The sequence below is a fragment of the Metopolophium dirhodum genome, chromosome 2 (genome assembly GCF_019925205.1).
Source record: "Metopolophium dirhodum isolate CAU chromosome 2, ASM1992520v1, whole genome shotgun sequence".
Lineage (NCBI taxonomy): Eukaryota > Metazoa > Arthropoda > Insecta > Hemiptera > Aphididae > Metopolophium > Metopolophium dirhodum.
The window spans coordinates 21298235-21323017 of record NC_083561.1 but is presented as its reverse complement, the minus strand read 5'-3'; the positions used below and the strand labels follow the sequence as shown (position 1 = coordinate 21323017).

At 29.8% G+C, this 24783-nt stretch overlaps 2 protein-coding genes across 6 annotated transcripts in view; one reads left to right on the top strand and one right to left on the bottom strand.

Annotated features, from left to right (window-relative positions):
• LOC132937922 (cytosolic carboxypeptidase 1-like) overlaps nucleotides 1-24783 on the top strand; it is a 53281-nt gene that overhangs the window by 7940 nt on the left and 20558 nt on the right. For 2 of the 3 annotated variants that reach the window (XM_061004534.1, XM_061004536.1), the window contains exons 4-19: nucleotides 5819-5888; nucleotides 5963-6118; nucleotides 6177-6308; nucleotides 6367-6501; nucleotides 6594-6743; nucleotides 6822-7034; nucleotides 7885-8050; nucleotides 8365-8448; nucleotides 9568-9613; nucleotides 9790-9977; nucleotides 10906-11028; nucleotides 11096-11198; nucleotides 11279-11356; nucleotides 12401-12697; nucleotides 13581-13721; nucleotides 15118-15296. In XM_061004534.1, coding sequence (XP_060860517.1) covers nucleotides 5819-5888; nucleotides 5963-6118; nucleotides 6177-6308; nucleotides 6367-6501; nucleotides 6594-6743; nucleotides 6822-7034; nucleotides 7885-8050; nucleotides 8365-8448; nucleotides 9568-9613; nucleotides 9790-9977; nucleotides 10906-11028; nucleotides 11096-11198; nucleotides 11279-11356; nucleotides 12401-12697; nucleotides 13581-13721; nucleotides 15118-15296 — 2261 coding nt within the window. The remainder of the gene's footprint in view (nucleotides 1-5818; nucleotides 5889-5962; nucleotides 6119-6176; nucleotides 6309-6366; nucleotides 6502-6593; nucleotides 6744-6821; nucleotides 7035-7884; nucleotides 8051-8364; nucleotides 8449-9567; nucleotides 9614-9789; nucleotides 9978-10905; nucleotides 11029-11095; nucleotides 11199-11278; nucleotides 11357-12400; nucleotides 12698-13580; nucleotides 13722-15117; nucleotides 15297-24783) is intronic. The other variant, XM_061004535.1, reaches the window with a different exon arrangement.
• LOC132937923 (C-type lectin 37Da) lies at nucleotides 15318-24561 on the bottom strand. Of its 3 annotated transcripts, XM_061004538.1 has the most exons (6): nucleotides 24422-24561; nucleotides 24238-24360; nucleotides 19508-19690; nucleotides 18211-18406; nucleotides 17913-18068; nucleotides 15318-16737 (listed from the first exon to the last, which is right to left on the bottom strand). In XM_061004538.1, exons 2-6 carry the CDS (start codon nucleotides 24302-24304, stop codon nucleotides 15912-15914), a joined length of 1428 nt encoding a protein of 475 aa, XP_060860521.1. In that variant the 5' UTR covers nucleotides 24305-24360; nucleotides 24422-24561; the 3' UTR covers nucleotides 15318-15911. The 3 variants fall into 3 exon arrangements, with proteins under 3 accessions (XP_060860521.1, XP_060860520.1, XP_060860522.1); XM_061004537.1 differs by having other exon boundaries at nucleotides 24238-24543; XM_061004539.1 differs by having other exon boundaries at nucleotides 16599-16737; nucleotides 17902-18068; nucleotides 24238-24543.

Sequence of the window (24783 nt, the reverse complement as noted above, 5' to 3'; positions counted from 1 at the left end):
CGTATTACAATAATGTTGTACATCACATAAACAAAATTAAATTATAACTATAAAAATAATATTATATTATTCAAAATATTTAAATATTATATAATATAATTAAATTATATTATATACATTAGACTAGGGTAATTTTTATCAAAACACAATTAATTTTAAAAGAAATTGTTGTACGCAATTTAACATATCGTTTGAGTATTTAACACATTATGTTTAAGTTTTTAAACGATGGTTCTCGTTTTTAACATAATTTATCGATCTTTCTGAAAAAAACATTAAAAATAACGTAACAGACCAATAGTAAAAACAATATTAACGTTAATAGATTACAATAGGAGTGGTACAGGCGTGCGGAGTAAGTATGGTGTGGTCATTATAATATTGTTAGTATGTACATACACCACCGATACCGTTTAGGTCAAAGATTCTCAAACTATTTTTTTACATACCTATACCACTCACGTGTACTTTTCATCGGGCATCGTGTGCCACTGATGAGTAAAATTAAAACCATTCAAATCTGTAGCACATTTTAACAACAATCATGACGTATATAAAAGTAATAATTTAGATACATTTAACAGTATAATATGTATGACCTACTTACACAAAACAAATAACAATATTATAGATGCGTTACAGACATTATTTTAAAACATTAATTTTGAATTTAACGTACTTTCGCTTGTACGCGGCCAACAGCGTACCACCAGTGGTACGCGTACCTACCAACATTTAAGAACCGCCGGCGTGGATCACGTTAAATGTCTACTTGGTACGGGACGTTGCACTGTCCAAAAAACATAATAATATTATGCTGTGACGTAGTGAGAGATTTCGTTTTCGTCCCGTTAATATATTAAATTGTATAATTATTATTTACAGTTTGCCAACTTCTGCCATTACGATAAACGTCAGTTTTCCTGGTGCGGGTTATATATATATATATACATATACAGACAGAGCAAAAAAAAAAATGAACGTTTGTTCATCGGATACGTTTTTTTATTTCAATTTTTTTTTTAACGCGCTAATTAAACACGGCTATTGGCTCGGGACCACACAAACGCTCGCGCGCGCGTCCGTGTCCGATGGCCCGAGGCTTTTCGGTGGTGACCATTATTGTAACGTGCGCGTGTTTTGCAACGTCCGGGACCCGATGGTGAGGAAGTGAGTGGACGACGATACAAGTAAATAATAACTGTGTATTTTTAGTGGTGTCTCTGCGGCGATATAGGCAGAAGGACGTATACCATTAAAATTAAACGTACTTATATATTATATCGCCGTCCGTTCTCGTTACATATTGCGCGGAACAGCCATCGCACAGGAAATCTCACTGAATCCGCCAAAACGGAACAGCCTTGGCCAGATTTGAAACGCTTTTCGTACGGTGAATTACTGCGTGATTGGTTGGCCACGAAAAAAAAGAATCATAAAAAATATACAATTTAGTAGTTAAGACAAAGCATACGCCACGGTGGTGCAAAGACCGTGCGAGATTTTTTTCACCCAGGGTGGCAAAAATAATTATAATAATAATAAAGAGAGAAAAATATTATGTTCTATTTTGATAACGTTTCGGATTTTTGACGGTCGCGTTATAAAAGTACGTGCGTATAAAGCTTGCGGAAAAAAAAAAACTTTATTGCCTGGCACGCGTCTCGGTCATATATTTTGCATGTACTTTTAAACAGTTGCATTATAAATTAACTGTCGTTCGATTTAGCACGGTCTGCGTTATTTTCAGCATGCAAAGGTTAAGGGTGTTCTATATTAATGTTGATAATAATATTTACGCATACACAATTATGAAAACAAACAAACAGTTTGATATCTCTTCTGTTTGTTCATCGGAATATTTTGCGGTTTTACATGATATAATTATCAGCTCTGATAAGTATGTCTATCTACTATCTAGTCCGGTTAGATATAAAGTGTAAAACCGTCGGATCGCAAGCGCAAATTTCAAGAGTTAAAAATTTTAAGTCATAGTAATGTATTATCCACTGACTTTAGTGGAATTAGATATAGTTTTTAGTTGTTAAAATTTGTATAGGGTACCGAAAAATAGGTAGTAGGTGGTAACTGAATTAAAGAATGTATCCTGTTTTTGTGGACTCGTGGTATTGTTTAGCAGTATAAAAATATAAAATATTATGATTTATGAAACATTTCCAAAAGTTTTGGAATTTAAATTATAATATGAAATATAATGGGTATAATTTATTTAGTTAAAGTACCTATCTGTATTTCATTTAATATAATGGCTATAGTTTGATATAGGTACCAATGATATAGTACGAGGTGTACTGGAGCGAGTGTCTTAGTAGGTACCTATATACTTGAAAATCATAGAAATAGTGATTGAATTTTGTGTTCAATTTATACTTTATAGAGTTGTGAAACGAAACTTCTCCAGTTTTTTTTCACTATTCCAAAATAATCTTTTCAGGAAATAATATATTATAAGAGCTTGAAAATAACTCCATAGTCAATATATTTGTAATTTTTATTTTTATTATTTTTAATTTTTGTCTCATACACCTATACATGCAATAAATATGAACATGTGTTCATAAATAACAAAATATACCTAGTTAATATAACTATATCTAAGTTATTTATTTCAATATCCACACTATTTTTAGTTACTAATACAATGTTGTATAAAACATACATGAAAACCTATACATTTTATTATTCGTTGGAAATCTTAAATATCAGTAAAATATAAAATAACACAGCTTCTACCCACGCATAGTATTACTGAAATCGCGTGAACACTTATTTTGAATGTACCTAAGTATGATTGTTTACATTTTGACACACATTACATTTGCTTTATTTATTTATATATTTTTATTGTACCTATATGTAATGCCTAATTTATTATCGAGTTAATATTAGATAAAAATTAATTATTCGTGTAGTCTTGTTTCGCCGAGTCTAAAATATAAATTAAAAAACTTATCAAGGAAAAGCCGACTTGTTAACTTATTCTTTAAGGAAAATTATTTTAATCGCGAGTTACTACACAGTTTAATTATTATAAACCTACTGGCTGGTTTAATTAAACATCGTAAACTATCGAACATACCTACAATGATGCTATAGGGTTGATTTAATTTCGTTTTACCATCTATACCGATATAATAATATTATACCAGGGTAATATATTTACTCGTAAATCCTACAATAGTTATACAACTCGCGCTGTTCGCGTTTTATTCAATTTTATGTGCGTTCTGTATACGGGTTAGGTAGGTAGGTAGGTGGGTAGGTAGGTATGATGTATATTATTATATATTATATAGGAATCGATTTTCGTGTCAGTGGCCAAATGGGCCTTTTGACGGCATTCAGTTATAGGTTGAAGAAAATGTTTCACCGTTCTTAATGAACAAAATTACATTTGGTTTTGAGAATCAATAACGCCCGTAATGGGACGGCATCACGTCATGTTCGTACACGGAGACGCATATAATTTGTGCGTGTATAGGTTAATTTAACACTCACACAAACACGCATATCATGATATATAAATATAATATAATATATATATCATATGTATGTATATAAGACAATAGGTATATACGTTAAGTAAACCTGTTACATGTGATGTTTACATTAAGTACGATGCGAATTACAGTATACCGTGTGCGCTGTGCAGGATGACATTTAGTAAACAAATGTAATAATAATAATATTATCACCACGCCATTATCAATCTATGATGACTGTTTTATTGAACTGGAAAAAAAGTGTTAACAATTACAATAGGTGTGCATGACAAGAGGATAGGTATTCAACTTGGATACAATATAAACGAGAGAGCTTGAACAAGATATTACTATTATTAGGTAGGTAGGTACTTACGTGGTACATAATATCTATGCACCTGGAAATGAAATTATTTAATAAATAAATAAATACATGACATTCAATGATATAGGTTCGTACATTTTTGTGTTTTATCAATGACGGTAATATATTTCACAATTCACACGATACAATAACCATAACCAAAATATCGACCAATCATTTTTGAAACATAACGACAAATGACCTTATGCATGCGTAAACTATACCAAAAATGAAAAGTTTTTGTATTATAGCTAAGATCTGAGCAACAAAACCAGGAAATTGTATCTACGGTTACACTGTTTCTATTTTTAATGAATTTCTAGTGAAATAATATAGGGTAACGAGTGTTTTTGGCATCTTGTAATATAATTATACATTTGGTATTTATCTTTTGCGTCACTTCAAACGAAAAAACTGTTTATGGAAAATAAATCCATAGTTAAATTTATTATATAACTCGTCAGTAATAATTAATAAAGTACCTAATAATAATTTAGTTTTATTAATTATTTTTGTTATTATTAATAATAGCTTGTTAAAAAATTACCATAAAAATTATCAACAAGAAATGTTCCGATTAATTTAATACCAAACTGGTATATTATCTTCAGTTTAAGTAGATACATCCCACATATTTAAGCATTATAATGTCTTATGTAATTTTTATTAACAGTTCAGACTTCATAATTAATAGTTTTTCTGTGACGAAAAACATGTATAAATAATAACCATAAGATTCAATTGGTTTTCTTTGACTAGTAAGCTTTGGCTCTACTCCAGTGGGTTAAAACTTGAATTTGAATTATAGCATTTGGAAAAATGTCAAATTTTAGATATTTTATTTGAAAAATGCAAATAATATTACAAGATTAATACATATTAAATGTATTAGTTTGATTATTCTTAAACAATTATTATAACACTGATAAGAAATAGCTCAAATCGTGTTTTTACAGTTGAGTCAAAATAATTTTTAATTCAGTCAATATTATATTCTATTCTATATATTATATTATATTATATTATATTTATATTTATTTTTAGTATTTTATAGGAATGAATTCCAGGTGTTTTTAATACCAAAAGAAGTCTAATAATTTCTAAAATTAGAAAAAACCATATTTCTCATAATTAATACGCAGAAGAGACCATTTTTATTATGAGGGTTTCAGTTGTTTTATTTTTAAAAGAGTATCTATTTAGATAGGTTATAGGTAGTGAGAAAGTTTTAAATTTTATTATTGAATGCATTTTGACATGAGTATAATAATTGTAGAATAGCTATTTGATATTTACATTTTATTATATTATTATATTTAATATACAAAAATAAGTTCTAATGTACTATTAAGTTATCAGGTCATGACACCTCCGCCTTTTTGTTCTTTTTTTTTGGATTACCCCGTATCCCCGTATATTCGCTGATGTCATATTATAATTAGAGGATTTATGTGATTTTTGATATTTCATACTTAAACTTTTTAATACGCTTTAGCTACATCAATGACTAGATAGGTGGCAAGATCGTTGTGCAATGATTTATGGCTTAATACAAAACAATTTAGCCTTATGGTAATAGCTCGAAGAGTTTTGGATTGAAAACGTCGAATACGATTGGTGTTTAAAATTTTTTAAATGCTCTATACTTGGATATTGTACATTTAAATTTGTTTGATGAAAAGTTTATAGGTCAGTAGTTTAGTTGCTAACTTTGTGTGATTGGAGTTAACAGAGAATGGAGAATAGAAAATCGATAGTTTAAGGAAAGTAGTTTTTAATTTAGATATTTGTTTAATAAAACATGTTAATGGAATAAGTTAGCATAGTCTCTCTATAGATAGTAAATACAACATATTACATATTGTTTTATACATTTTTGAAGTATTGATACTGAAATATGCTATTTTTAATTATATTGTAATTGTATTTATTACTTAATTTAATATTCCAGAAAACTAGAGATAAATCTACATGTACGAATTTAGCAGCTGTAATACATGCTTGCATTGCACCAAAATCCGGTAAACACTTAGTGACTAAGAATACATTTAGTAGAGTTGCACGAAAAATGTATAATGTAATAAAATGTGTTCAGGTCAAACTAGAAAATCATTTTTGAAACAACTGGTAGAAATTGAAGCAACAAAAATATTTATTAAGTCAATAATGGATTTGCAATCAAAGTCTGTAGGATCGCCTGATGTACTTCTCAACGAATTAGTGTTTATTCTTGGACAACTCTCACAAAAAGGTAATTTTAAAAAATGAAGTTAAAATTTATATCTACTTAAAATGTGATTTGTTTTAAGATAGCAAATTTTCAAAACATACCGAAATGTTGAATGCATCAAAAATGTTTCATCAAAATTTAAAAAACAACATTAAAAATGTTAAATTTATCTCTCCATTATTGAAGTGCTTTAAAACCATTACGAAAAACGGTACGCTTATTTTTTTTTAATTATTGAAATTAATAATTTATTCACATTGGATTTTTAGAAACCATCGTTGGCGTGCTTCTCAGGGATAGTTTTTTGCTAACCTTAGAAAAACTTATAAGGGAAAACAATAAGTATTTAATTAAAAACAAACAATATGTGATTCTTGTAATTTTAGCAAACATTACAAAAAAAGGTATTAATATTAATTTCGAGTGTGTGTTTTAAATTCAGAATTATTATTGAATAAGATTTTTTTACTAATTATTTTATTGAATCCGTTTTTAGTTTCTGAAGAGAACTGCGATAGAGTTATACGTGCTGGACTCATGCAATACGCCTTGGACGTGTTCAATATAAAACTTTACACTGCCAATAAAGCTCATCCTAAAATATTTTCATCCGCATTAGATGTGCTCGTTCACATCTCCAACACTAGTACGTTTAATGCTTTACAAGTTTCAACTTATTTATGAAACGACGGTTTATAATTTTATTTTGTCAATGGGTTTGTAGATAATGGACGGACAGCACTGAGAAAGTCTAACAAATTTAATGTGTTGTACCAATTTAGCGTTCGCTGCCCGGAAGACCAGGTGTATAATTCTACTATGTCAAAATTGTGTACAGTTATTAATGTATGCCAAGAGAAATTATTACTCTTACCTTTAAGTTCAACACAATCGGCACTTGCCTTTGGTATAGGAGATATAAACCTCAACGATAGTGGTAAGTTTGATTTGCTCGTTTATTAATTTCACGTAGACTTATTTACTTAAATTATAGATACAAAAAAAAGTATATTATATAATGACCATAACACTTAGCTTTAATTCATTCACTAAACCTAATGCATTATTTCTAGTAGTGATGTATAGATAAAATGTGATTAGTTAAACATTGTCTGTTATTTAATTTATTTTAGAGGTGCTTTCAACACACTACGTAAAGATTTGGCAACAATTTTATTTCATATATGCTTGTTATATTTTCTGAACCACTTAAACATTTAAAGCTGACGTAAAAAAAACGACTTAATTATTATTGTCACTTAATGGTTTATATTTTAACTTTTGAGATAAATAACAAAATGTAACAAGAAGACAAACATTCTAATATGTTTGAAACTTGCAGGAACTTATGTGCTTAAATGTTTGTGCACCTATCAATTTTTTTAGACATACATTCGTTTGAACTAAGTCTTTGAATAAAAAAAAACCCTAACTAATTACGTATCAAATCAGTGTCTATAGTATAAAGACCACATAATAAAAAAAAAAACAATAATAATATATTATTTTTTCAATATCCGTAGACCGTATAAAAAAACCCTCATTAATAAACCGTAATTAGTTTTAATATATTATTATGATCTATTAGAGTTTTCTGCTTGAGAATTATTCATAATTATACATATAATTTATAGTTTGACGATTGTATTGATCACCAACAAAATTTAATTAATTTGAAATTTGAAATTATATAGAACTAAATAGTTTTTGTTGACAGCATCACTTTATGTTGTTTAATATACATTTTTTTTTTTAATCATCTGGTAAAAATGTATTTGGAAATTTAGATTCAGATAAATATGCAGGCTGTGACAGTGACGACAGCGATATAGATGACATTGAAATAGCTGTAGTCCAAAATTTGATGGATCCTTTAATCATCCGAAAACCCGATTCAGTGAAATTCGAAATACCCTTCAACTATTGGAAAGATCGTGACGACCTCATATCAACGTAAGAACTTAAATAAATCACTCGTAATAATTATTTATAATTACATACAAAATATAACATGTGATGTAATAATTCTATGTCTTATAATGTATAATTATATAATGTACCTAAATTGCATACTCAATGCGCCGTTTGAATAATTTGTGTACAACAATTATTATTTTTATTATTATTATAGTTGTAATCTATAATAGTTTATTCATCTTTATTATGATATTAGAATTATAAAAATAAATTATTATTATTTACTGTCAATTAAAAAAAAAAAAATGTTCGTTCTTCGGCTTTATACATTTATTGTTTAAATTGTACAGGTATGGACGTTTATTTGTAGAATTCAACAACGAAACGCCAAAAAATAATTCAGCCAACAAACTTAAGTCGAATAAATATTTAAAGTAAGTGAACATTATAATCATGGTAGAGATTATTAATATAACGGTCCACTGGGAGTTTGAGTCACTGATGTATTTATGATTTTTTTTATTCGTGGGTTGTATCATAGGTTTATAATATTATAGTTCCAAGTTAAATGAAAAAAGTATTTACGTATGGTAAAAAAAAGCCAACATAATTTGTAACGTTCAATGGTGTAAGTGGGGGAATTGGTTCGTACCTACTATTACCAATATATTATTGGTATAATATTATTATATATTCTGTCATTCAATGTGAAAATCCAATGCACCACCACCCGCACACTCAGAGTACCAACTACTACCATTTTTGCCCGAAATTATAATATATTACTTAAATAATTAATTATCTCGTTTCTTCCTATTCTACCGTCCACATGGACTACGTATTTTTCATATCACTACCCATTATGTTTACCACAGTCATGGAGTAGGTACCAGCTAAATAAGTCTTCCCATCTTCAACCATGGTTGACATTTCTATGCATTTTCATATTTTCATTATTTGGTAAAAAAAGTAGCTAGTTTGTATAAAAATTTGTGTCATAACTCAACGACTCTATAATTTACAACATTTTATCGTATTTTTGCATTTTTAGGATTTTGTACAATTTTAGAGCATATTTAGGATTTCATACATTTTTAAGATATTTTAAACTCAACGAATCGAGAATCACGAAATAATTATTCAAGATTTATGAATATCAGTATTAGCAGGCTGTAAACCAAACAATTTTGTTTGGTTTTCAGATGAAGAGAAATTCAAATACTGAAATACCACACCCTTTTTTATCAGTAATTTAAATCATTTACAGTGTATTATTATAATATAAAATTTGAATAATCATTTAATTTAAAATAAAATAAAATATAAGAATTTATTTGATTTTTTTCTTTAAATTATTATAATAATATAAAGGGTAATATTTTAGTAATTTTTAGGGCATAACTGCATACATATTTAATAGGTTGGTAATTTAGTAAAGGATATACAATTGTCGGCCCTATTGATAACGTTCTAATAAACATTCCTTGAAAACAGTATTTCAACCATTAATAAATATTATGAAATGTATAGTAATTGTATGTTTATTATTTCAGTAGAACCAACACATCACTATTAACTGACCATCATTTCAATACGGACGTAAGTTATTTTTGGTCGTCGAAGTTTAAGTCTCATAATTAGACGTATATTTTGTGTGGCTTATAATAACATTATTTTATTATCGAGTGTTTGTAATAACCGTTGATTTTTGTAGACAGCAAGTAGGCGTGCTGAAAAATCATATACAAAATTAACGATTTATTTTAATTTATCAGAAAAACGATATTGGATTGATGGCCAACTTGCGGACGTGTCAAACACATAAGGCGGCGTATTTGAGCATAGCAAAACGCGTCAACAGCGTCTCTCCCTTCGTTAAAGTCGCCTATCCTGATTGGATAGGGTTCAATAACGACGAACAACCAATGGAGTCCTTGTACAATAGCGACGTACACGTTTCCCGGTAAGGATGGTTTTGTTAATTTTCGTTGTAATATATTATACGTCACTACGTCAGTAAACTATACCTACTCTGGTTGTTAGGTATCTATCTAAAATTAATACCTACTCATTTCTGCAATCAATTTTTACTACTTTTTTTTTACTAAAAAGTTTCAATTATTTTACTAAATTATGACAAACTATAGAATATTGGAGTATTTAATTTTTATCAGGTGCGTCAAAATCATTTAACATGATATCTGATTTTTTATTTTAAACTATGTGTGTTAATCCCTCGTAGTAGGTACCTAAAATTATTACTTATTAAGTACCAACCTCTTCTGAATAAAAATAAAATAATAATCTTTTATTACTATTATTTATATATTTGTTTTAAAGGTCACTAGTTTATATTTTATAATACAATTATTATACTCTCATATAAGCAGAAATATTTATCATTAAGTAGGTAGGTAGTTTTAAATTATCGCCATTGGCTAAATGTTTACCATATTCAGTATATTATTATTTTATACATTTTATTATCACTTTTCGTAAATTCAATAAATACGCTTATAAAAATGCATATAAGTATCATATAATTTAAAAAATAAATAAGGATTATTTTTTTTCTATAGTGATAAATCAACGTTTTCGTTTACATTAAGTACGTATGCATTATTTAATGAATACAAAGTTATTGCTTACCTACGTCCTACTTGAGTATGTTTTTCTTTTTTATAAAATAAGAATATAGTAAATTCTGTGATAGGTTGCGATTTAATTTTCAAGGACAAACAATTAAATTTTTAAAAATGTGAAAATAATGTATATTTTTATACAAAACTCTAATATAATATCTCAAAGAGTACCTACCTAATAAACCTCTTCCTATATTTAAACATTTACTTTTAATTATTAATTTATGTTATAAATTGTAATTTTATTAGCAACAAATTGTTATCGTGCTTAGAGCGTAGCGTGTCCAAACGACGAGACTCTGGCGATATGATCGTGTACGATTTAGATTATTTATTGGAAAGTGTTAACGACGCTTGCAATTCTTCACAGCAGTAATTATTAACAAATCGATATCTGTTCGTCTTTGAATATTGTATAATTGAAAACAATGTTTGTTAGGTTATCAAATTACGATGAGCGAAATTTAGGTGCAAAATCGGGGTTCGATTACTTACACTTTGAGTCTCGTTTCGAATGTGGCAATCTTCGGAAAGCTATCAAGGTGAGTAATCTTATGTTTTACGTTTGAGCAAATTTCGAGAATCTGTGTTTATATACTTTAATACTTAATGTTTTATTTAGATTGGTTCCAACGAGTATGATTTGATTTTGAATTCTGACGTGAATTCAATGTCACATAGCCAATGGTTTTACTTTCAAGTACGATTATACATTTAAATAATATATTTTAATAATTATTCCAATTTGTATGCACTATAAACGTAACCAATACCTTATTGATTTTGTAATATTATTAACCATCTTTAAAACGATATTTATCGTACGTGCATTCGCGATATTAATTTTCAGTTCCTAATAAACTTTCTGTTTTACTTCGCAAGTCTGACAAAATTTAGAACAGTTACGATTGGTTTCTTTTTTTTTAGCGTCAATTTTAGTGAATTGAAAATACTTTTTACTACACTTTTAAAATATAATATAACACTTCATAAATTATATTGAACTTAAAAATGTAAATGTATTCAATTAAAATGCATGCCTTGCACATAATTCATATTATCTTACTTACAAATTCTATATTTTCTTTCATAAAATAAAAACGTCAATACAACATTTTTTGTGTAAGCCCTACGTATATTATAGATGAAACGGTTAATTTTAGTGATACCTATAAATTATAATTTGTTAAAAAAAAATCTCTTAAAGTATATCTATCAACTACAACTATTTAATTTTAAATATTTTTTATGGACTAATATAAGCTACTTTTTTAATGAATAAATAATATTATTTAAATTTACATATTACCTTAAAAATTACCTTAAAAATTACAAGAATAATTTGTAAGTGTCGTTTTTACATTTTTTTTCTTTTAATGGAATACAATAGTCAATAATATTATTTTCATTTTACTGATGTATGACATTCGTCACACACGTAGCCACGTTGGACCGCAGACAGCAGCTACTGCGCAGTCTGTTTATAAATATAAAATTAAAACAAAGTAGGTATCGAAGATTTTTTTTTATAGAATTATCTAATTGATGTTAAAATTCTATTTTATTTTATTATTTCGGACTAATTCGGTGGCTAAGTTATATACGGAGTATTTATTTATTTGAATGCACATAAAATCAACTTAAATTGGTTTAGTTTAATCGTATCAGTTTTTAAGTTTAAACCTGTATACAATTTCTTCAATGGACCTTCTTCGATAATATAATATATTTTTCTCTCACACAGGTATCCAACATGGAGGCGGCCAAGCCATACGTATTTAATATAGTGAACATGGAGAAACACAACTCTCAGTACAAAACTGGCATGCAGCCGATCATGTTTTCGGTGAAGGACTATGCCGAGTTCAAGAAAGGCTGGACACGCACCGGGATGGACATTTGTTACTACCGGAATTGTTACAAGAACTGCAACAAGTCCCACGGCTCTTACATGACCGCCACTTTTTCAATTCAATTCCCATACGACAGAGACATATGTTACATAGCATACGTTTATCCGTATACATATTCAAAGTTGTTGGTAAATACGTTAGATTTACCGTATAAAATATAACTACCAACCCATTATAACCATGTACCTTGGTGTACCCATTTTTTAAAAATATTTTTAATTCACTCGATAGTAATAGATACTTTAATGGAAAAAATATTATTTAATTTACCATTATTAATAACACCTTAAAAGTTCCGAGGATAAGTTTTAAGTATATTATTTTTACATTTTTTTTTTAATGGAATACTACATAACAATTATGTCATTACGGGAATCGGTAGAGGATATAGGAATTTGTTTTTTTTTTGGTTGGGGGGGGGCAAACAATGTTATCTTATTACTCATAAGTTTACGTCATACCATATTCTAACACATCTGATTCGCCATGGGGGTAGGCTCATCTGCCCCCCTTAAATCAGCCATTGATCTAGTTGTTAAAAGAACTGCAACAAGAGTAAAAGACTCACGGTACTCTTACATGACTGCTACTTTTTCAATTCTATTCCCACACGAACCGAGACGTAATATGTTACATATAGCATACGGTTATCCGTATACATACATATTATTCAAAGTTGTTGGTAAATACGTTCAATTGACCGTATAAAGTACAACTACCAAACCATTTTAACCATAATATATGTACCCATTTTTATAAAATTATTTTTAAAGGACTCGACTTTAAGAGGACGCTGCCCATGCGTTTGTTATCTCCATCTTACATCTCACTCGAAAATGCGCCCCCCCGCTTTTGAGTACAAATTAAAATTACATTATTTTTATACAATATATACCATGATATTTATAAGTAGGGTAAATATTAGATACATTTCATTAAAGTGATATAGACATTATAATCTCTCTTGTAAATTTTAATTTTTAACACGGTTTTTTATACTATTTTTCGCAGTACAAATGCTTCAGATGGAAAAACTCAGTCGATCCGGCTACTACATTATTCCGTGCAAACTGCTTGTGCCGATCATTGAATAACAACGAAGTGCCAATTATCACGATTACCTCTGTTGAAAACAACGAAAAAAAAATTAAAGTAATTTTATTACATTGCACGCTAAGAACGAGACCGCCGCCGAATTTATAAATTTATAAATATTATATAGCATTCGCCATTTGGGTAGTATAGACAAACTCTATATAATGCAAGAACATCATAGTATAATAAAATATATAAGTACCTATATAATATAATTGATCACGATATAGGCCACTAAAAATAGGTCACTATATTTAATTTTTAATTTTATTGTTAATTAATGTTCAAAGCAAAATAGTCATCATACTTTATGACGGTATCACTTTTTTAATTTATTAAACTTCAAACTATAATCATAATATGAAAAACAAAATACAATACTACCATATTTCGATTTTTGGTATTATTTCGTCGAATTAAAACTTATTTTTATGCTGTAATATTGTGTTCAATGCAAGTTACTGCAATATTTAGAGTTATAGTAGTATTACAATTCATAGTTTGTGCCTTGTGGACATTACGGGTAAAATATTTAATTCAATACTGTCATATTTCTGTACTTATATATGGTTCTCAAAGACAACATGTATAGGCGTTACAGCCACGTTTTAAAATAAGGCAATCTTGTCACAAATCTAAATTGTTGGGTCTTAGAGAGTAGTTCTAATATTAAAAAAATTCTTTTATGATAAAATATCATGTTATAAAGCACCTTTGTAAGTATTTAATTTAAAATACCTAAGTGAAAAACTTTTTATCATACATCATTATCTTAAACTTAAACTTTTCACAAAACTATATACATTTTGAGTTGTGGTAGTCTTGTACTATAGGTGTGCGACATATTTTATTTGCCATGAACTATACCTATTATTATACCTCTATTATAATATTCATTATTATATCTCGAAGAAAATTACTCAATAATTAAAATAAATAAACTTACTTAAATACAAATAATATCTATAATATAAACGGGGTAGAAAATTCAAAAATATATGTAAAAAATAAAAATCCTAAAAATTCTTTAAATTTAATTTAAAAAAAAAATAAGCTTACTTATTAATACAAATTCAGTGCAAATGTAAACATATGCTAAGCAACAACTATAATAATATAACTGATGTAGGAACTCTAATTGCTTGGGTACTGTATAATATTTTGACCTAGGTAAATTTAAATGAATTATCTATAATATTAAAACAACGACGGAGCGAAATAAACATTATATAAATGTAAATAAATTCGAATTTATTTCACTATAATGTGGCTAGTACATTATTTATCTGTACAAGCAGTGATAACACACACAATGTTTTTGTAGCGTTCTTAAAATGAATTGTTCATAAGTCTCGTTAATTCATCGACGTAATATTGGTGTGTTCATGTCCCACGACCATAATAATATTACATTATGACTATAGCATCGTGTAACGATATCTTGTATTTGCAGGATCGACATATTATATACTTGACATCTCGTGTGCATCCCGGCGAGACAAGTTCGTCTTGGGTAATCGACGGTGTGATCGACTACCTTTGTGGAAGCACACTCACCGCCAAAAAGGCACGGGACACTTACGTGTTTAAGATTGTGCCTATGCTCAACATAGAAGGCGTCATCAACGGATGGTAAGTGTACAAAAATACAAATTTTTTCGTTTTCAATCACTTGATTTATTCAAAATGATTACCATTAAATATTAAAGTACATTATTAGTCATTAGTCTAAGAGAGAATCTATAAAAATTAATATATACAAAATAAAATAATAATCGATAGACGCAAAAGAATATAATAAGTAAAAACGAGATAAAAAAAATTCGATCAGTCTTTCTACTTATTATTTTCTTTTATATTATACCGATGTGATTTGTTCATTATTTGCATAACTATATTCTAAATAAAATTATAAAAAAATGAATAGGTAGGTAATCACATGAAATTAAATATTTAAATGTACCACCATTACTCCACATAATTAAGCGCTGAGAACGGATTTTAATAATTATACATGACTAAATTAATAAATTGCATAATATCGTAGTGTAATAATTCACTTCAGATAATAATGACGTGTAGGGAGAAACGCGGAAGAGAGCAACGTTTGAACGAAGTTTAGGTTTGTGGTTGATTTTTGATTTTCAAATGTCATACGTAATAATTCTTGTTTTTTAAAAAAAAAATTGTTTTCTTTAAACAAACATGACAATATTCTAAACGTAAGACTCGCCCATTGTTATGGAACTAAGCGACTTCTTGCGATGACTTTTTCAACACGGGTTTTTGCAACATTATGTCTTTTGCCCACGACCACGGTAACTGTAGATCACCGGTAGCTGCTGCTGCTGCTGCGGCGACGTCTTTGGGCTGTTCCAAGTCCTTGGTAGATCGAATCTTGTGTGGCACTGCGGTGGCAAAAGCCTTTTCCAGCGATTCGAAAGCGTACGCGTCGTTGTGCTGCTGCAGTTGATCTCGACGATCTACTTCCTGTTTCCCGCGCTGTTGCACCTCGTCACGTTGATGATGCCTGTGCACCTGTTGGTCGTGCTGTTGTTGTTCGTGCTGTTGTTGATTGTGCATCTGGATGAGCGTAGGAAGTTCGGTGGTATAATACTGACTGTCCGCTCGTCCGTCGGTCGACTGTTGTTCATCGGTCTGTGATTCTTGATATCCAATTTGCAGCGGTTCGTTCGTGCTCGCGGACGGCGAGTCGTCGACCACCGGACCGGATGTCGTCGCGACCGTCAGTTCGGGTTCGGGTTCGGGTTCCGCCGACCTAGGAGCCTCGTCGTCGTTGCCATCGTCGTCCCCCGACTTCCGGCGGATTTCGGTAGCCACGTAGCCCTCCGCGGCGGCGGCGGGGGTCGTGACCATAACAGCGGGCGAAGCTGGCGTGGTGGTGCTGGTGGTGGTGGTAGAGATTTCGGATGTTGTGGATGCAATGGTGGTAGTTGTGGTGGGATTTATGGTAGTAGTGGTGGTAGTAGTAGTTGTCGGAGTGGAAGTGTTTTCCTCCAAAGATATGTTTGAGTGAATTGGGACTGCTGTAGCTTTTTGTTTATAACCAAAACTGAAAAAAAAAACACGATATTGTAGTGGGTACTTTGGAGTACATGTAATTGTGTGGTTTTAGGTTGACAATTTTAGTGACGTTGAATTCTGACTAGAAAGCGGGATTAGAAAACGAATATCGAACATCAGTGGCGACGAATATTATAATAGTATATGCAGTCCTTAACTGAGATAAATTGAAATATTAAAACAAATTTCGACGTTTTAAATAAAAACTAGATGGACCAAAAGTCTACTATATATTATTATGTTATCGTCGCCTTTTAGTTTGGAAATTCATACGTGTTCCTCTAAATCAATTATCTACTACACAGACTACCAGTGTTTATGATGTTTATTTTAGAATAATTGGTCGTATCTTATCGTTTTAAAAAAATAATTATTATGGTCCTATCCTTTGCGATAATAAAGAGCAACGTGTTTAAACTTCTATTTTTCTACATTTTATGTTTTTTTTTCTAAGTATATACAAATTAATTGATTGACAATGTACGCGTTGTATTATATATTATTATGTATAGGTACAACATATTAAAAATCAATTTAAATATTATATGGAGGCCGGCGAAATTCTTAAGTTATCAAAGTATTTTATTAATCGTCTTAAAAAAAAATGTTTTTCTATTATACTAAACCAAACTAAAACATTTTTATCTTATCGTATATATTTTTTATTATGAAAAAAACAAAGTAACGTAGTAACAAAACTTGTTTGAAAAAATAATATTTCCGGATCTCATGACAGCTTTTATAATTAAAGTTATATACTTTTACGAGTATACAATCCTGTCACTAGATGGTATTGAGGTCATTCTTAAATTCATAAAACGAGAAACGAAAAACGTAAAATTCAATAATCGTATAAAATATTTCATTTCCAAAATGATAACCACAAACGAATTCACTGTACCTATACATAAAAATATATAATAATACATTTGCATGTACCTCCTGTAATATACCTACACGTCATATAATATACGCACATCATGACACAAGTTTATAAAAACGTAGATACTTAATGTTATTATTAGGTAGTAAAGGGGGAAAATACGAAAAGCTACGGTCTGTATTGGTGCGGTATCGATTTCGGAATTTGTTGAGGATTTATACACGTATATTAGAAATACATTTCGACCAAGTCTCGTCTAATAATTCTCACCTGTAGCTTACCCCTGGCTGGAGGACACCGGAATCGACCCGTAGTTGTAATAATAACACCTGGTCTGTTCGCAAATGAAGTCCTTCAGGTCAGTACAGTCGGCCGTCACCCAGTCCATGTTGGGCGCTTTGATCGCGACGCATCCGTCTCTGGAACCACTCTCGCCCCTGAAATACAAAAGGTCGTCGTCATTATAATATTATAAATATTGTGTGCGTTCGCACGTGTATGGCATCCCGGCGTCTCTGCGGTGCATGTAACCCTGTAACCAGTATAATATAAGTATACAAAATTTCCACGAAATCGCACCTCTTTTTCCTAGCTATGGGCAGTTCCGGTCTGGCGTTCATCTTCAAGTCTTCGTTGTCCAGACCATTGTTGTCCGGGTTGTTCGGCCGTTTCATTTGGTTGAAAGTCGTGTTGAACGGTAGACCTGTAGACATCCAGATGAGCATGTCGGTGCCCAAGCGGTTTCCAGACGTCCAATAGTCGAATTTATTGTAACCTTAAAACAATAACGAGAACTTATAACGAAAGACTTTTTTTTATTTTTTACCAATTCACCGGACGGTTTCTATATTTTGACGTTTCATTCAGTCGTTCGTTTTTTTTTTTCACACGCGATTGTCATTGTCTCTTGTTTACCATAGAGTTTCATACGGAATATTATGGGTGGGTACCGAGAGAAATTGAATTTTCATTTATATGATTCATGTTTAAACTATGGTGGCGATACAGTGTGTTTAGTTTTATATTATAGGTACATTATGACAATATTACGTTGTTGTTATAATGTAAGAATATTTTTTTACGCATTTGTAGTTTATTAATTTAATTATCACGACTGTAAACTGCAGCACGTCACATATTATTCTTACAAATAAATTTCTCCAAATTAAAATCCATTCATGTTTTATATTTTTATGATATTTTGTATAAGCGTATAACATATAACACGTGGACAATATTACTATGAATATGAGTACAAAACTTAAAAAATTCATATTATACCATGTAAAATAGGTTTGAATAACGCATGGATAATGAATATATTATTTTACGTTTTGGTGTTTCATACTCTAGACAAGCTTTACCTACATTATATGTCGGTATCCTTCTATCCTTCTATACCAACGCATTCATTTAGTAAATCAAATTCAATGCCTACATAAATAGTTTAAATTATTCGATTGTTTTCTCAAACAAGTTCCAAACCATCTCAATTCCTCATCGCTGATAACCCTCAAACGTATTCTCAATAAATGTTAATTGCATATTATCTATTTATTTAGAATTAAATTCATTTTAATTAAAATAAAACAAAACCATTTATTCTTCATATCATTTTCAATAATTTTATTTTGTACATTTTGTTTTTGATATTATTTATTACTGCTTAAAATTCATTAACTTCGTATTATAGTCTTAGAATCGAATGTTTACATAACTGTTGGTCGAAGAAACTCGGTTAGATGTGTTATTTGTTTACAGAAGTCTGGTATCTATTTACACAGAGCATTAACTCAATAACTCGGTTATTTACTATTATGCTGCCCCAAATTATAGTGTTTCTCAATAATCTTTTAGTAAAAATAATCATTCTTACCAGCATTTCTTAAGAAATCCGATATAGAGTTCGTTTTTTCCAACGTTTCAAATGAAGCCAATTGCAATCCAATTGATCTGCAATATTCATATGCCAAAAAGTAGTTTAATTCCGCTGAATATGGATTCATCCTGCTGATGTAGTACTGAGTGCCATCCAACTGTATTGTTGTAATCCTTTGACCTAAACATAAAGTAAATTACTAAAAAAAACAGTTGATATAAAATACAATTTTAATATTTTTCATATATTATTATTGTTTGTATATAATATATTATATTATATCGTTTATATGTATCTATCTACAATAGTTAAGTATAATATTTGTTAGGTACCAACTATAATCCAGTGCCAAGGGTTTAAGAAAATGTGAGGTTATTTCAACTCATATAATTATAAATAATATATTATACAATATCATATTATGCTTATAGAATTTTATACATCCCTAATTAATTTAATTTAATCTCATTGTCTATTTAAATACTTAATAGAAATATAATATTTTCATTTTTCAGGATGGAGACATTTTTAAAAATAACTATGCCTATGTCTATTTTTAATTTCCCTGACCTTAATGTTTTCATCCAAATAATTTCGGTTTTTAATTTCTATAAATTATAATATTCAACCGTGAAATTATATAATAAAATATAATAATCATAATATAAAATATAAGACGGTCTTAGTCTACAGTGAAATTATTAAAACGCAAAAACTCATATTTTCGACACCCGATGTGGTTTTGTTTTCAACTAATGGCTCATCGTGATTTTTTATTTGTTTTTGTTCTGTCTGTAATTGCTTATAGTCCCAGTACGTCCTTGGCCAATGTCCGACTATTAATCCTTCCGAAGGGCAAATCGCGTTTTGTCTTCTTCAGACTAGCGCGCAAAAAGTATTACGCACAGCTTGGTGTTGGAGTGAAATTAATTTTTTTATACATCTACAAAATAAAAACACTTCACCAGACTGTTTGTCGGTCCCTGTCATAAAATAATTTATTACTCGCATTGGCAAACCCTATTATTCTTCACGTCCTAATCGCCAATAATATTTAATAGGTTATAGGCTGGAATTGTAAAAAATATATATATGGTCAGTATATGTGAATAGATTGTTACGTCTTATGGCCATACCTATTTTTGCTGTTAATTTAATAATTATTTTATTTTTTATCTTATACGTTTTATGATTTTTTTTTTTTACTGTTGATAATATTTTATACATTTGTATAGAAAAAACTTTAAAATAAGCTAAAAACTAATTGGCTTAATGATTTAAAACAATGTAAAAAAAAACTATTAGTTTAAAAAAATTACATGAAAATAAAATATTTTTAAATATATGCGTAATGTATTTGATTTATATTTTAAGTGTAATACTTTATATTTCGAGAAATGTTTTTTGCTCTCAGAAAAATACTAAAAAAATTAGTCGTAATATTGTGAAATAAATATTGAATTATAAAATTAGAGTTATAATTTATGAATTTTTGTGTACAACTAACACTAGCCAATGATTTTAATTGATCTCGTGGATCATAATTTTTAATTATTTTTAAGTTATAAATATTTACTATACAGATTCTCTAAATTGTCACTATTAATTGCATTGATTTGAAATTGTTACGTATTTTATGACTTATGAGAAATCAAAAAATTATTTTTATATTAGGCAGTTAATATTACTAATAATAATGTTATGGAGAAATTATTAATTATTAATTTAATTTATTATTTGAATATCATATTAATACAGGCTGATGTGAGTATGTATATACATTATACACTTTTACAAACCTACGTCACTTTAAGTGGTAAAAACGTAACTGAAACACATTGTTAACTGATCAGTTGATAAAACTCATGTTATATACTCATATTATTTACAAAAAACAAGAAACAAAGGTGTTATTACTGTGGTCGAGAATTTATGAGGAATGGATACATATTAATATGTTATTCAAATATTCAAAATATCACTTACAACATTGTAAAAAGTTTCAATTTTCAATACTTACTTTGTTTGTCACAAAAAAAAAACTGAACAAAATAAAATATTCACAAAGAAATAGTTACTTGCTATTTAATTGTCCGATAATAACAAGATATATTTATGTAATCGATAAGAGGATGGATGGAATTCCACTGCATGTACCCTAAGGATATTATGCTGTTTAATTCGACCACGACGTCTTAAGTACAATATCATACTTGTATCATTAATAATAAAAAAAATAATGAATACAATACAGTTGTATTATTATATCTGTGACAGTATTACATTTTAAAAAGCCTGCCCGACAGGTATCATTATAATGTGCAGTATACCATTTATTATTTCATTCAGACCAAACTAAATCATTATACATACTATATATTTTAATTTGTTTTTCTATATATGAGTATTCTTTTAAAAATACGTGATTATAATAATATGACAGACCACTGGACGAGATGAAAAATGATTATTTAAAAAATAGCCTTTTGGCTATTGTATTCATAATCGAATACAAATTATTTTAAAACTAAGACCCGGTTTGGTTAATTACCTTTTTATTCATGTTAATATTAAGGTGTTGTAATGGTCTCAAAAAAACGTAACCCCTATTGAAGAAGATCATGATATTATTATATTTCTAATTTCTATAACCCGTCATATATTTTGAATACTGTGCGTACCACAGGCCATTAAAATAATTTGGGAACGTTATTATTTTCTTATGCGGATAGGCACCTACAAACTTTTCAAAAATAATAAACATTTTGAAGATATTCTTTTGTGTCGAGGCTTAGATAGATACAAACAATTGTAATGGTTCTAAACGTTATATTCTTCGAAGGTCACAAGCCCTCGCAGCATTGTCTCCAGTACCTAACGTTTTCCACTACACATGAATTACACGAAGCTGGTGCTATTATTTAATTAAAACGTTATTATTATTGTTGTTGTTATAACTATTGCTGGATGTGAATTAATTTTTAACGACGGCATGCACATACATTAAGAATAATATTAAAAGTAACAAAAAATTAGTCACCCATCACACGCGATTCGCTCCTTTGACTTTTCTTCATACCCTGTCGTCATACATTACATGTCTACATAGGATGTGGTTTTTTGTTTCTGCATAATATACATCATAATGATGTTAAAATGACCCTAACGGCATAACAACTGACGGTATGTATATTATACAAAGGGAGCTCAAAATTAACCAACTATATTCTATCCTGTGTTTAAACACACATTTTTTTATTAAAACATACGATTGTACAAATATTATAACTGAATGCATTGACAATCGTCACTCGTCGGTTTTGTTTTTTTTTATAAAACATCGCGATGAAATGTTTATGAATATAAATTTCAAAAACCATTTATACTTTTTTAGTGCACTCTGTATAAGCTATCGTGTATTCATATGGCTTCCGTTTCAAGAAGATGTAGATATATACACGTATTTTCGTGTAAACACTAAACAGGAAGTTCTATGGAACAGTGTAGTGTTAAATTTTTGAGTTTTTAACATAACCTTCAGCGAGGTTATATATGGCATAGGTATATTTAAAACGTTGGTAGGTAGTTCGAAACGAAATAGAATATTCAAGAGTTTACACTAAATTATATGTCTTGTTTATGGTATTTACAATGCACCCGTATACCAACAATACGCTATAAAATACTTAAAACTCGACAAACATGTTTATAAGCAGATACTAGATAGTACTTATATTTATTATTGTTGTATATTATATTTAATTTTAAATAGTAAAAAAAAATGTTATGAACTTGAATAAACTTTTAATGTAATTGACGGGCAAGTAAAAAATACCCACCATTAAAGTCTTCAGAACAAGCTTAAACTTAAAAGTGGAGAGTACCTAATAGCAATAATAGGAAACATAAAGTTATTTACCGATTGAATATTTGTTAATCACATAAAGGATATTTACCCAAAGCTTCATCAATGTAATCAGAATAGGTACTATAGGAACGTAATTACAATCTTACAGTACCTATTTAATAAACCCTATTGAGCTTGCTTGCGTTCGACCAAATTTGTATTTATACTAGATTTATATTAATTTAGAGTAAACTTACACAAAAGACTAATATAAAATTATCTATGATTTACATAAACTCCCATCTCTCTCTATATATAGATATAATACCGAATCATTATAAACGATTGTCGTAAAGTAAAATTACTGCCATGGGAAAGCTAGAAAAAATCATACCCCCTTAGCGAGACTATCGGAGCATATATTTCATACCCGTACTAACAAAATATTATAGGTTTATAAACACGTATGATAAGTCTATATATAATATAGAATATAGATTGTACCCACGATACTATATCACCCGATGGTATCGTGCGACAAAAATAAAACTACAGAGCAGTGGCGTGTAACATAGGGTCCAAGTGTTGCTCAGGCAATACCTTAAATATGGGTGGGTGGGTATTGATAGAAGAAAAATAGGAAATTGTATAGGCCGGTATGGCAGTATTATGAGGGGTAGGTCACCTAAAATTATTTGAGCAACACCAGTTTTTTTATGATACACGCCACTGCTACAGAGTAGCTGCGAAATCTGCCACCGCGGGGAGATTCGCGCAAAATGCAATAATGAAATATAAACGTTGAGTATACAATAACATAATAACATTACGACAATACGACATTGTAAACGATAATAATATTATAATAATATATACTGACCTGCCGCAAACCATGCGAATACTGTGACCACGGTCAAAGCGACCCGCGTTGTGCCGGTGAAGATCATGACGGTTTTTCAGTGTTGCGTGGGTGGGTGTGCGTGTGTCTATATCCTCGAAACGGCTACAATAATGATATTATATTATTTTCGTGTTCTGCTGGTCGAAAATATTATGGTCAATACAATAAAATATAGTATTATTGTAATATTGTACACGGTCGTCGTCCGTGAGTGGTGTGGTCCGGCAGAAGTGTGCGCGTGTGTGTTTATACGATCGTGTACGACGGTTAACTGCGCTTGAAGACACGGGCCAGCGTGCGAGTGTGGTGGACGTTACCCCCTCCTCCCACCCCGCGCGTGAGCTTAAGTCAGTCGAGTGTTTGGGTGTGTGTGTGTATGTGTATACCTTGGAGTTTGTAAATGTATAATATAATATGTCGTGTCTGAGTGTGCGTGTCTGAGTGTGTGTGTGTGAGTGTGTGTGGAAGAAGCGCAATGCCCCCAAACTGACGCCGCGCGGCACAGCCCTGCAGTGTGATGATGGT